This window comes from Colias eurytheme, chromosome 18 (genome assembly GCF_061535395.1).
Source record: "Colias eurytheme isolate Ceu_HAF_F1 chromosome 18, ilColEury1 Martin Lab GWU primary, whole genome shotgun sequence".
Taxonomy (NCBI): Eukaryota; Metazoa; Arthropoda; class Insecta; order Lepidoptera; family Pieridae; genus Colias; species Colias eurytheme.
In genome coordinates, this window is record NC_142997.1 from 4,745,769 (window position 1) to 4,758,675 (window position 12,907).

The 12,907-nt window shown below is 32.8% G+C and overlaps 1 protein-coding gene across 1 annotated transcript in view; it reads right to left on the bottom strand.

Annotated features, from left to right (window-relative positions):
- LOC149900603 (neural cell adhesion molecule 1-like) overlaps positions 1-12,907 on the bottom strand; it is a 73,923-nt gene that overhangs the window by 38,803 nt on the left and 22,213 nt on the right. The window contains exons 4-5 of the mRNA XM_090112224.1: positions 10,317-10,525; positions 3,215-3,325 (exon numbers count right to left, since the gene is read on the bottom strand). Of these exons, the coding sequence (XP_089968350.1) occupies positions 3,215-3,325; positions 10,317-10,525 (320 nt within the window). The remainder of the gene's footprint in view (positions 1-3,214; positions 3,326-10,316; positions 10,526-12,907) is intronic.

Sequence of the window (12,907 nt, forward strand, 5' to 3'; positions counted from 1 at the left end):
CTATATAGTACATACCTTTAATAGAATTAGAAGTAAAGGGGTGACTTGGATAAAAATTAGGTAGAGCGTATGGTTATTAACTAAGTGAGGGTAGTTGGGTTGGATATTGATTAGACAATCCTAGTATCAAGGCAATTTATTGTGAATGGGCGCCCATAGACGCTATGTTTGAGTGAAGGTGCCAGCTAAAGCAACGTAAGCAGTGAATGAAACAAATTCAGACCAGTCAGCATAGGTTATGCTATTTCAAACTATAATAATATGTGTTCATAACCTAAAACTCATGCAGAATTTACATCAGTCTTTGCGTGAATTGTCATAATACATTGATGATTTCGTCTCTGAATACTTTTACTTTTGTTAAAGTAGTAAGATTGTAAGATTACACACATATAGGTATATCTTTAATGCCGGCTGAACAAATACTCGAAGGAAAAGTCTATGTACGAGTTACGCTTTCATAAATTAGATACGGCACAAATACTTCACCGTATCATCAATATAAGCAAAATAATAAATGTTTTGAATAAATATAAAAGAGTTATGTATTCAAATGTCTCAATACAACATTTACATCCCCCATTGAAGCGTGGCACGTTGAAATTGCTGCATTTACCTTATCCGTAGTATAATTTGTAATCATTCCGGACTGCTACCGCGGAGGTTTACAAATAAATTGAGTCTGGGCAAAAATAGCCGAACAAGATAGAAGTTACCCGTTTCCCGAATTGAATACGGTTCAGTAGGTTCCGAATAAAATATGTATGTTTAGAATAGCTTTAAATGTGTGTTTTTTACCATAAAACCTCAATTACCTACATGATATGTTTCCTCTGGTGTTTACTAAACGTCTATGTAAGTACCTATTATGTTTGAGTGATATTAACTATAATTTACTATGTTTTGTGATTATGTTCTAGGTACATTGGAAATTTTCTTTAAGGGCAATTATTCGATAGGGATTTATTTGTATCATCAAAGGAACATTAATTTACATCACTAGGTAATATCTTCGGTTGTATATTTTCTATATACACTTTTGTCCCTTAATATTTTGTATTCAAAATGATGTTCGAAAACGTTATATCGTAGAAATCAAATACCAGACTACATTATTAGACTAACCTTTTAGTGTCGGCCTTGGAAAATCCGTGAAAATATAATTAAACGGGCGTTACTTGCGTTTAATAAATACGTAGTGTATATTCATTTATAAGGCCTCAGAATAAAAAGATGATAATCCTACCAAAAGAACACACACCAGGTAAAGCAGGTAATGCATGTTAACTATATCCAATTTCTTGGTAGGTCAGGTTACGTAATACGAGTTAAGTGGAAGGGTGTACGCTAGGAGAACCGTTCGACGATACGGGCGCGGCTTTCCCTGTAATTACGTTATCGCACCGCGGTCCACGTCGCTTCACTCCGTATTGATCATTCTACGTCACCCGTTACTTAACTGTCTTCATTTTACAAACTTGCCTTCGAGGTATTTAATAGGGCTCGCCTATGTATAGCTATAGTTAAATCTGAGTTCACGCCTAAATATCAGACGGGGCACGTGTTAAAGAGGTCAAAGGTTAATGTTGTATATAAATATACCTACCTATGTTAAATAAATATTAAATAGCACTAAATAGGTACAGCATGGACTTGTTATAAAGTCTTTCGTTAACTAACATGCAATTAAATATAATTACGAAAACACTAATTCTGTCGCATGCTAATTATAAAAGTTATGTCAGCGGTTGAAAATGTCTTCGAGCAATTATTAACTTCATGTTTGTAATGACCGACAAATTTGACCGCTAAGTGGCATGAGATGACAACCCTCTAATCTCGAAGGCTATGCATAATTCCGAGTGGAAACCCTGCGCCCGGGGGATTAGCCACTGTTTATACAAGAAGATTTTCAACTTAGCGTAATGTGATGAAACTCGATAAAAATGCAGACAATTTGAAACGGTACTTTCGTGGTGCATTCTGTTCAGTGCAGATCCCTTATCAAAATTATAAAAATATAATATAACTCTTTTTTAATATTTTTTTATTACTTATTAAAAAAAGAGTTACTTGTATGCTTTTAATTTTAATTTAATCGCAATAAAAATCATTATGCATTTAATTTTTATAAATGAACGTTCAAACAAATATTTTGTGCTCGGATAAAGGAGTAATTTAATTCATATTCAGTAATGTACTAGATGCCGGTGCTCTGTAGAAACAACTAACTTACTAACAACTAACAAGTGCAGCCGATATAAGCAGATCGTTAATGTAAAGTTAGTTTAGTTTAGTCATAAAGGGTAATAATTTTGTATAATTAATGGCATACGTATTAAGTAAAGTAATGCATTCAGTAAAGTAAATATTATTATGCAAAATTAAATGATTACATTGTTAAAACAAAAAATCAAAATTAATTGTATTTTCACGAGTTATATTGTAAATCTCTACAATTAATTTAAAAGTGTCGAAACCGAAGCATTACTTCTAATACGTAAAAATATTACAGGCCGTTTCCAAAGTACCCTCTCTAGGCGATAGATAACTTTACACGGCTGCCATTCGGATGCGATCTCGCCGAGTGACTTATCGGTAAGTTTAAGCGCGATATATCAAAGTAATCGGTTTAATTTCTCATCTCCCACTTGGGAGGAAACTTGTGTTTATTTCTTGAGATTCTGCGCTACATTATAATGACACTGATGCGGTAATAACGTGGGGGATGTAGTGTTGGGAATATTTTCATGGCGATAATTTATCATACGTGACAATGTTGTTTTGATATGTTCGTGTAAACAGGATACACGGAATAGAGGTAAAAATTGTTATGTATTCTGTCTTAAAATTGTTATTATAGCAGCGACGGAGACATTAGCGCGCCTAAGTAAATAAATGTTAATAAGGACACAAAATGAACGTCCATAAATTTAAAGAATGCAAGGTTGTTTTAATATTTTCTATGAAGATATCTTTGTTTCAAAGAGCGCTCCGGCTCATAGCGCTTTAATTTAAATTATAATTAATGACTTACAAACAGAGTTTTCTTCATAACAAGATTTAGGAAAATATTTTTAGTAAACATACGACTACAAGCGATTATTTACATCTATTTCAAAGAAATTCGCGCCAATGCAATGTCACATTGACCGATAGTATTGCCCAATTAAAAAAATATGGTATTAAATTAATTATTAGGTACAAAACTCACCTCCTCTAACCTCACACACAAGGACCAGCTCGTTCCCTTCCTCCAACGGCCCCACGACACCGGACACGTCACGACCCGACTTATCGTACAGTATCAGCTGATGCGGTGGTACTGAAACAAATTGTTATTTACACACTACGACTGAAATAATAGACCACGGTTCCAAGACGGAGCAAGCAATTTGTACGTAAATTACGTGTGTGCATTTGATTTGGGGTACGTTTCAGTTTTACACATTTTGCTTATACGAAAATTAAGTTAGGGTTTAAAATTAATAAATAGTTTTCCTGGACATAATGACATCTAGCTTTAAACCAATTAAATGGGATGTAGATAATATAAGAATAAAAATATCTGTGATAGAAATAACTATAGGTACTCGTATTAATTATTATCATATGATAACTTAAATTCTATTGATTTTGGGTTTTCTTAAGCCAAAGACTTAGAAGTATAACAAGATTTGCTGTATTTTAACGAATATTCTACAATTTGTATGCGATCCGAAGTTTCACCACTCGTCCAACATTGCTGAATTTCATACAAATGGCAGCAAATACAACAACGTCAACGTTTTTTTGTCATTTCGAAATATCACCTGAGACGGTTGTATCGAACAAAAAAATTACATATGTATATTTTTTTAGTAGGTATTTCTACTTTGTAGCGATGCTGCGAGGTCGGTAATAATTTATCTTTAAATTATAAAATAAATTATATATACAATAGTAATATAATACAAAACACTATATAATTCTTAATTGAGGTATTTATACGACTATAATTTTTACGTCATGTATGAAATTTGTGTTTTAATTATTTTTATAGGAAAAATAATAGATGAAGAAATAAAAACAGTCATTAACTCATAAGCGTCCACAGAAACAATTAACCATCGTTTAACCACAAGTGTTTAAAGTTCCACAGATTTAAAGATATGAAATTACTTAGTTCGCGTGTTAGATTCTATTTTCAAATAGCCGTAATTACTCTAACTAGTAACTCATTAGTCTTTTGTATAGCCGCAAATTTATTGTTATTACGTTTTGACCGCTTGATCGCTCGCTTTTTTGGATTTTTTTGCAAAAAATATCATTGTAATAATTATTATATTATTTCTAGTAAAAATAATAAACATGGTTAAAATGAACGAGTTAAATATTGCGCTATGGAGACACAAACTTGGATTGATCACAATATTGAAAAAAAACGAAGCATTGATATTTAGTCAGGTTAAAATATTTAAAAGACCTTTTATTTAAAAACGTGAACGGCGTAGATATAAGTATCAGTGTGTCACTTATTTTATTTATGTAATGCCGCAGATTACCATGGTAATACAAAGAACGTTGTAGTTGTTATTTGATATGTAAGCCTGATGATGAAGTTAGGTGCGTGTAAATAATTGCTCTTTTTAACATATTTGAATTATACTGTTATGTTAAGACAAAGAAAGATAATAGGGCAAAATATTTAGTTTCCTGAACTTAGTTTTTGTTAATTCGTATAAAAGCTAAGATTGAATAGACATAAAATTAGTTTAAGTCGTGAGTCGTGACTATATATTATGTAGATATTGTCCTCAAGGAGAGTAAATATAAAACCAGATCACGCTAAATCTAGACCGTCCGCACCAAATATTAGCTTAGACGTGATTAGGAACAATAATTAGATTGATGCTTTTACTGTGAACAATAACACAACACAGCCTGAACAAACAGCGAGTGCAAAGTGGAAACGGAAGACACGTCGCGATAGCAAGGGATGTTTACGACGGCCTCTTATTGCCGCGGAACGGTTGTGTGCCATATACTTTATACGCATCTTCAAATTTATATCGTATCATTTTATATGAGTTACGTTTTACTTCGCATCATTTAATGATCATTTTATTTGTGTGTGCTATTTTTAGCAGAACATTTATTCTGGTATAATTTTGGACGGAATGAATAACAAAACAACTGCATGTTTGTTTCATTATTAGAATATGGGATAATATTATATTCACATAGAATTTGTAAGTACCTGCGACCTGCGTCCTATTGGAATCTGAATTTAATGTAGGTACGATGATTTATGGAAATAACTTTATCCACGGCGCTGTTGTATGGCATAATACAATCCATACTAATAAAAATGATTGCCTAGACCCAATTACATTCAACCTAAAACAATACAATTGAAAGGCACGTAACAGAAAGGCCGGCCACAAAATTCGGTTTACGCGTAAACCTTTCTACTATTTGCGACCTTAAAGCCACAAAATAGCGAATGGGATCCCGACATCCACAAGGCTAGTTAGTAGTCATTACAAAGGCGACCCCCCAACTTGCTCCTCGATAGCGGAATCAGTGGCCGGCGAAACAACATCCAATTTAAAGGGAATTTCATAGTTGGCAGCCTCAATTAAACACTGTGTTCTGAACCGATATGACGTTTGTTTTGTCGTAACCAATTTACATTTTGATTCATGGCAGTTAATTACTTCGCTTTATTGTCAACTTTTATAGACGTCAATTTAGAATTAGCAGGCTATTACGACTGGTTTAATTCTTTATATGTGGGATTAAGTATAATTGCATACATGCTCGCATATTTAAAGTAATGCGTCCATAAAATGTCCAGGAAATTTTTATGAGCGTTCTCGAAAGTCCCTTCTAATAGTAATTATGTGTCATAAAATTAAATGGTTCCTGCTCGGGATTGAGTTTTTGTTTTGTATGTTATCGACACCGGTTTTAATGGTCCCTATGTCTCAAGTCTTTAAAGTTAATTTCAAATTAATATACTTGTTATTTACATTTATAACAGTGCAATGTTCTAGATGTAATAGTAGACTATATTTGAGAATACAGCAGAAATTATGGCGTCTGAATTATGCATTAGCTGTTACACGCTAGTGCTTGTAAAACTAGTCCAGCGCTGGCCGGTCGAACACTTCTATTTGTATACAAATTACTGTACTTTATTGCAAGATCGCGTTTATGTATGACAAGTTTACGAGTTTTCGACACCGACTTCTGATATCGCGTAAATTCGCCCCCTCGAAGGTACTTTTACGATATTCAATAAAGAAATAGGATCGATGTAGGTCTATTTATGTTATGTGTAAGGTTTAAGGGAATATTTGAATATCCGCATATCGTGAACTTATCCATTCAATTTAAGGAAATTGAAATGTGATCTATTCCCATGAAGCAGTTTTTTTTTTTTTTGGAAATATCTTGTTTTTATATTTATAGTGATCGCTTACCATTTCACCAGAATATATTATGTATCATCGGGCATTTTTTTATTATGAGTAGTTAGTAGAGTAGTAGTACGGATGTTTATTTAATCGATTTTCCGTTTAAACATTCTTACTATATTGTACTGTATCATAAATGTCGTAATGTTGCAACTAGAGTATAAATTTGTAATTTGTAAATGTTTGTTTATCTTTACTTTCGATATTATTGGGTAGATCAGATAACAAAATTTCGTCTTGGGCAAAACTCATACAATTTAAAAGCAAATGAGGTAGGAAAGCCAAATACAACTTTTGCACAAATTTGAATATCGCATCAAAAATTTATTTCCACAAATTACTTCCCCGGTAAACATAATCTTAAACTTGTAGCTAATTCATAAGAAGCCCACATCGTTTCATTTCTTATAGGATCGATATTCTGTCAGCTGCTCCACGAAGTTGTTTCATTAAATTCAAATTTCGTGTTGTACTTATTAATTCAAGAGAACGTTTTCTCCGCACGTCGCGACTTAAACAGGCTGCTTTTTATATTCACGGCATATTCGTATCCATTTAAGAAAGTTTTTAGAATTTGAAAAGCACTCGGGAAGGGTTGTATGAAGGCCTTATCGACGGCTTTTATCGCAACCTCTTTTATTGCGTTCTGGTTTTTAATATTATAATGTAGGTCTGTATTTACACTCAAGGATGTGATTACCTCTCGGCCTATATAAAAATCTGGCATTTACACAGAAATCGTAATTACATGTATTGCTGAGATTTTTTGAAGGCAGAGTAAGTTTTCATTAGGTATATTTTTAATAAGAATATTGGATATAATATTTTCACTATTATGACTTTTTCGAGTAATGCCCTATGTTCGTGTGCGGTAAACCATTTACGGTTAAATTTATAATCTTGTAAGTATCTTTTCCGTAAAATAGCAATATTTGGTCGACCAACAACGTTAATATTCGCAATGTAAAGAGAGCTATAAGGCTCTAAGTTATTAGCATAATACAGTTAGTTGCAAAGAAAATTGGCCATTTTCCAAACGTTCGTGGACTAGGAAATGACCTATCGATGAGACCTATATGGTGAAATTTTTCATAGGAAATAACGTTCTACACAGTTTGAGCGAGAAGAGATTCAGATTTATAATATCAAAATATAATAATAATAGTATGAAAATATGAAGCAAAAGTTACTTTTACTAGTTCTTAATATCATAATATTTAATTTATATATCATATGTTAAAGGTCTCTAATAAGTTTCACTCTGTAATGGTTTGATAGGATCGTTGAAAGTTTACAAGTAACAATATGTTAGATAGAATTATGTACTTTGACTACAAAAGTCAGATTGTATGAAAGCAAAGTTTACAGTTAAGCCGTTTACTATAAAACAAGTTTGCATAAGTTTGTTACATAATCACATCTCCAAGTCGAAACTTTGATATGTTTCAATAGAGCTCTTCAGACTTCATACTACGGATATACACATATTATGTGACACGGATACAAACATATTAATTTTAATTGCAGAAATAACGCCTTGTATAATTTTGCGGCCCTGTTACCGGGACGGACTTATGTTCACAATTTTCAAAGAAATATTTTAATAATAATTATAATAGGTATTCATAAAAATTCATCGCAAAATATAAACCTTTTATGGGAACAACCTTCTAAAGTTACCGTCGAATTATTTTTTAATGAAAACCTCGGACGGACATATAGGTATAATATCAACGTCGTATCATTTTCGCTTAAAATTAAAAACATAGTATATTTCAAATGTTCAGAAATCAGAATGTATTGATAATATATCTAGTTTCATGAAAGCCAGCACATTACTCGGGTCGCCGTCCATAAAAACATGTTGACAAACTCGGTAAAATATCAGTTTACTCGAACCCGAGTGTTTAAACAGTTTGATGTATAAGGCTTTTACTTCCTTTTATTAAGGAGTTAGTCCTCTTTTATTGTGAAAATATTCGCTTATAAATAACTGGTTATTTGATTTATATTAAACAAATGAATGACAACATTTTTCGTTGACACACTGTACCAAAAATAGAAATTGATATTATTTATGAGATTGAGAAGGAATACCCAATACTTTTCTCTCATTTTCTTTTCAGTAAAATATTCCTAAGTATCTTTTTTAGAACCAAAAATAATTACCTATCATTAAACAAAAGTCATTATGCTTTTAATTTCTACCACTCAAAAACGACAAGTTCTCGATTTTGTTAGATCTATTTATTGTTAAAATGCTTTGTAATGTATTATTCATTTACACCAATACCAAAGATCACAGAATCTATGACCAATACATTAGCTTTAACACGGCACAAATAGCGTCTATTGGGCTGCAGCAAATATATTGAAGCTCAGGTATTTACAAATGAGCGCTGTACTGACTTGTGACCTAGAAAAATTAACTCTCCGATCGAATCTGACAGAGTCATATGTGCCTGTATATTTGAATTAGGTCATGAAACGCAGACAATCAACTAGCAAGCTCTAAATGCAGGGATTTGACTAAAGTTGTTTCCTCTTCTGTGGTTTTCTGTTCTTTAGTCAGTTTTTATCTAGTTTCCCTTTTAGTAAGTCATCTTTATCTGTTATTAATAACGTTTTTAAATAGTAATTTATTGCTTCATATTTTATTTACACAAGGGAAATTTTCCACCGTTCGCTCTTGATTGCAGGTTCGATTTAGACATGCATTTAATTTTCCCCACCGAATTCCAGACGAAGTTAATTTACAATTTAAAATCCCGCGATATACAATATGCAGATAGGGCCGACATAATAAATTTTTAGCCCTCGTCGGCCGTGGCAGCCCTGGGTGAGTGTAAATAAAAATACTTTGTGAGTCAATTCAGTTTGTAGCAAACAATAAATGTGTCTGAAGGAATTGTACATTTCGTGAGTTAAATGTGCTATAAAATTAGTTTTGCTTTCTAGTACAGAAACAGAGCTAGTATAAATTACGTAAGAATTATTTGAGGTGGTTAATAGTTTCAGTTCAGTCATAACGTAAGATGCCTCATTTTTTATAACTATTGTCGGGGTGGCAACGGTATACATAATGAAGATTATCTAAAACTTACATAATAAGGAGTTTGTTGTTGTTACATTAATTGTTGACTAGTGTAAATAAATGCGAGTTTCATATTATTTTATAAACAGAAGGAATGAAAATACTGATATGTAGAGTCTAGAGAATAAGGGAGATATAGAATTAAGTTCTAAAATGGCAAGACATTATTGTAATAACACCATTTTGAGCGTCTTTGACGGGAGCGGTCGTGTGTAACCTCTCATTTTCCTTACCGAAATTCAAAGCAGCCTTAACAAAGCTTTGTTTTGCATCGCTCGCTCGCAAGCGTCTGAAAGGCTGCCTTTTTAGATAAGGTTCCTTATATATTCTGAAGCAAACGCTCTGTTAAAGTTTTTGGAGAAATACGGACATCTGCTGCAGTTCCCATTGTTACTTCGAGCCGTCAGTCGACACGTTCGATTAATTTGTTTGTAAGATATTTATAGACAATAAACTGCACTTGAATAAATTATACATTCAAATTCTGTATTAGATATAGTAACATTTATCGTGTTGGAGAAATTTATTATCTGAGTAATATTGTATCACATACTTTTATTCAAACTGGATAGTGCGCTGTAAATTGTTTATGACATAGTTTAATTAGAGGCAATTTTCTATTCGATCTATAAAATAATTATGTGTAACATTTTATGCGATAGTAGGAGTTACCTAATATCCAAAAGGAAATAAAAGCATGCGATAAGGTGCACGCGCGTCGGTTATCACTGGTGCGTGCGTATACGACCAATAAAACTTACCTATAACGGAAAGTCGTATCTGAAAGTTCCTTGTGGGTGAGTTTTTGAAGTCCACGCGGCAGCGGTACACGCCTTCGTCGTCGAGTTGTACGGTGTCGAGCGTGAGGGCGGCGGGTCGGGCCACGGTCGCGAAGTAGGCGCGCGGACCGAACACATTGGGATCCGACCACTGCAGCGCCTTGTTGAATGAACGCCCGCGGACGTCGAAACTGCAACAAATTGAACAAAATAATGTATAATTTAATTAATTTAGATTGCAACTATATAAGTGCGTACCTATATAGTAACTATAGAATTACACGCAAAAGCTTGGATTTAATTTATTAAATAGTGAAGAACAGCAGACGATCCGTATGTGGTTGTTCTTATGTAGAAATTATAGTATAGCGGTTGTTGCATATTACGGCAGTTAAACCATTCAATTAATTAAGAGCATAGTTTACATAACATGCTTTATTAGCTACTAACGTTGCTCTTGAATGTGGTTTTATCCATGAAGACCGTAACGTTGTTCAGTAACTTTATTCCATGGATTAAAGCATAGACCACATTATGTTCTGGTTAGCCGTACACGACTCCCTAAGGACGGCTTAGTTGTTAGCGCAACGAACACCTTACTAGCGACTAATGTAGGGTAACATTTCAGGGAAAATACTGTATGACTTTCTGATAGAAAATTACGATACTATTTTTCTCTTACATAGGATTTAATGAGATAGTTACGGAGGATATATACGGCCTATATTCACCTCAATACTAGATGCCTACAGCATCTAGTATTGAGGTGAATATAGGCTTTACATAAATGAATCAATTTTAAAAATACAGTGTTAAAATAAAACCTAAAACTTAGACAACACATAGATAATTAACAGACGCTTTCATCATCATTGGCCATTTGCGTCTATTTCAGACGATTATCGTAGTCAGTAAGGAGTCTATCTATTACACTTCTTTAACAGACGCTTTACTGAGCATTTATTAAATCTACTGATAATATAATTTAAGGAATAGATAAGTTTTATTTTAATTGTTGAATAATAAGTTAAATTAAAAGAGTAACATAAATAAGTAAGGACCCTAACGCATTTATACCACACGTTCACAAAATAGTAACAGCTATTGATGTCAATAACAGAAGTTTATTGGTTAGGGCGTAGATATTTAAAAGGCGTCGTGTCGGCAGTTACCCTAATAACAGGGCAAACGACGTGCCGTGATTAATGGTCGAAATGGGATAGACTACTATTGTATGAAGTTCACTCATTCTCAATACGGACTTGTTGGAAACATTGCAAGGATCTCCGTTTGAAAGCAACTAAATAGATGGTTTCATGGTAAGGCTTGAATTCTCTGTGTATTATATGTTGCTTGAGTGTCACGAATTTAGTCGGTTTTATTCGGTACTATCATAAGCTCTTGGTTCGATATTTTTGGTCAATCACGATAACTTAAGCGCACAATTCAATATTATTTTGGATGTAAATTGTCAATATATTCGATTTTTATGCTTTATTTCATTTTCACACCTCGATTTGTAAAATCCAAAATATACGTTATAAGTTATAACTTATAAATATAATTATAATATAATTGAAATTAAAAATTATTTTCTAGATTCACAAGTAACTATGTCATAAAAATATGACCTGAACGATTTACGACCACAATTTCGTAGTACTGACGTTATCGGCATCTACTTTATGATTTTCGTGATTTGAAAGCACAGCGAGCTGATATAACCTTATGATTTTTATTTATAAACGTTCATCTAACTCATCTATTTTTATATGCATTGATTTCTAATAAACGTGTGCTGGCAATATCGGCTTTTTATTATTGCACCTTTAAAAAGATGTATCAATAAAAACAATGCACTTATTTGTAAGTTTGAAGTTAAGTTTCGTAATACGAATCACATCATTTTTATTTTCATATAATAATAATTATCTACTAAATCCATAAAGTGTATCTCTATAGTGTATCTATCATACTATACTTAAGATTCAAATGACCCAATTAAGAACAGAAAGAAAAGACAGCGCATTTCTTTTAAAATTTTAAATTGCAGTTGGTGAATTCAAAACACGAATATTTAAGTCATAAAAATATTGCCACACATTAATTATTTCAATCATATTGTTCCTTTATTCACTCTATCTATAGTTAATCCTGTCCCAGTTCAGACAAATTTTAAAATTTCCAACAAACAACACTCCAAATTTTCAACAGCTGAAGGAGTATCGCAGCACGATACAGCAATTACGTTACTAATTAAAATGTTAACATGATAATTAAATTTTTGCTCTGTTCAGGTAGGCTCCGCGTAAGTAGGTCGTATTAAAATCCTCGAGTGTACCGAACTTTGGTGAAATTCTCGTATTTCGCAAACTCTATCGTACGTATTGCATTATTATACAATATACGACGAACATTGAATCACTGGGCTTAGGTGTAATTGACCAGTAAATAGTATAACTATGTTTTGATATCCTGTACTATAATTATAATATATATAACATTGTCTGCGAGATGTTATAGTTTGTGTAATTATAATTAATTGTCGGTGCAGTTAATGGAGTACACGCATG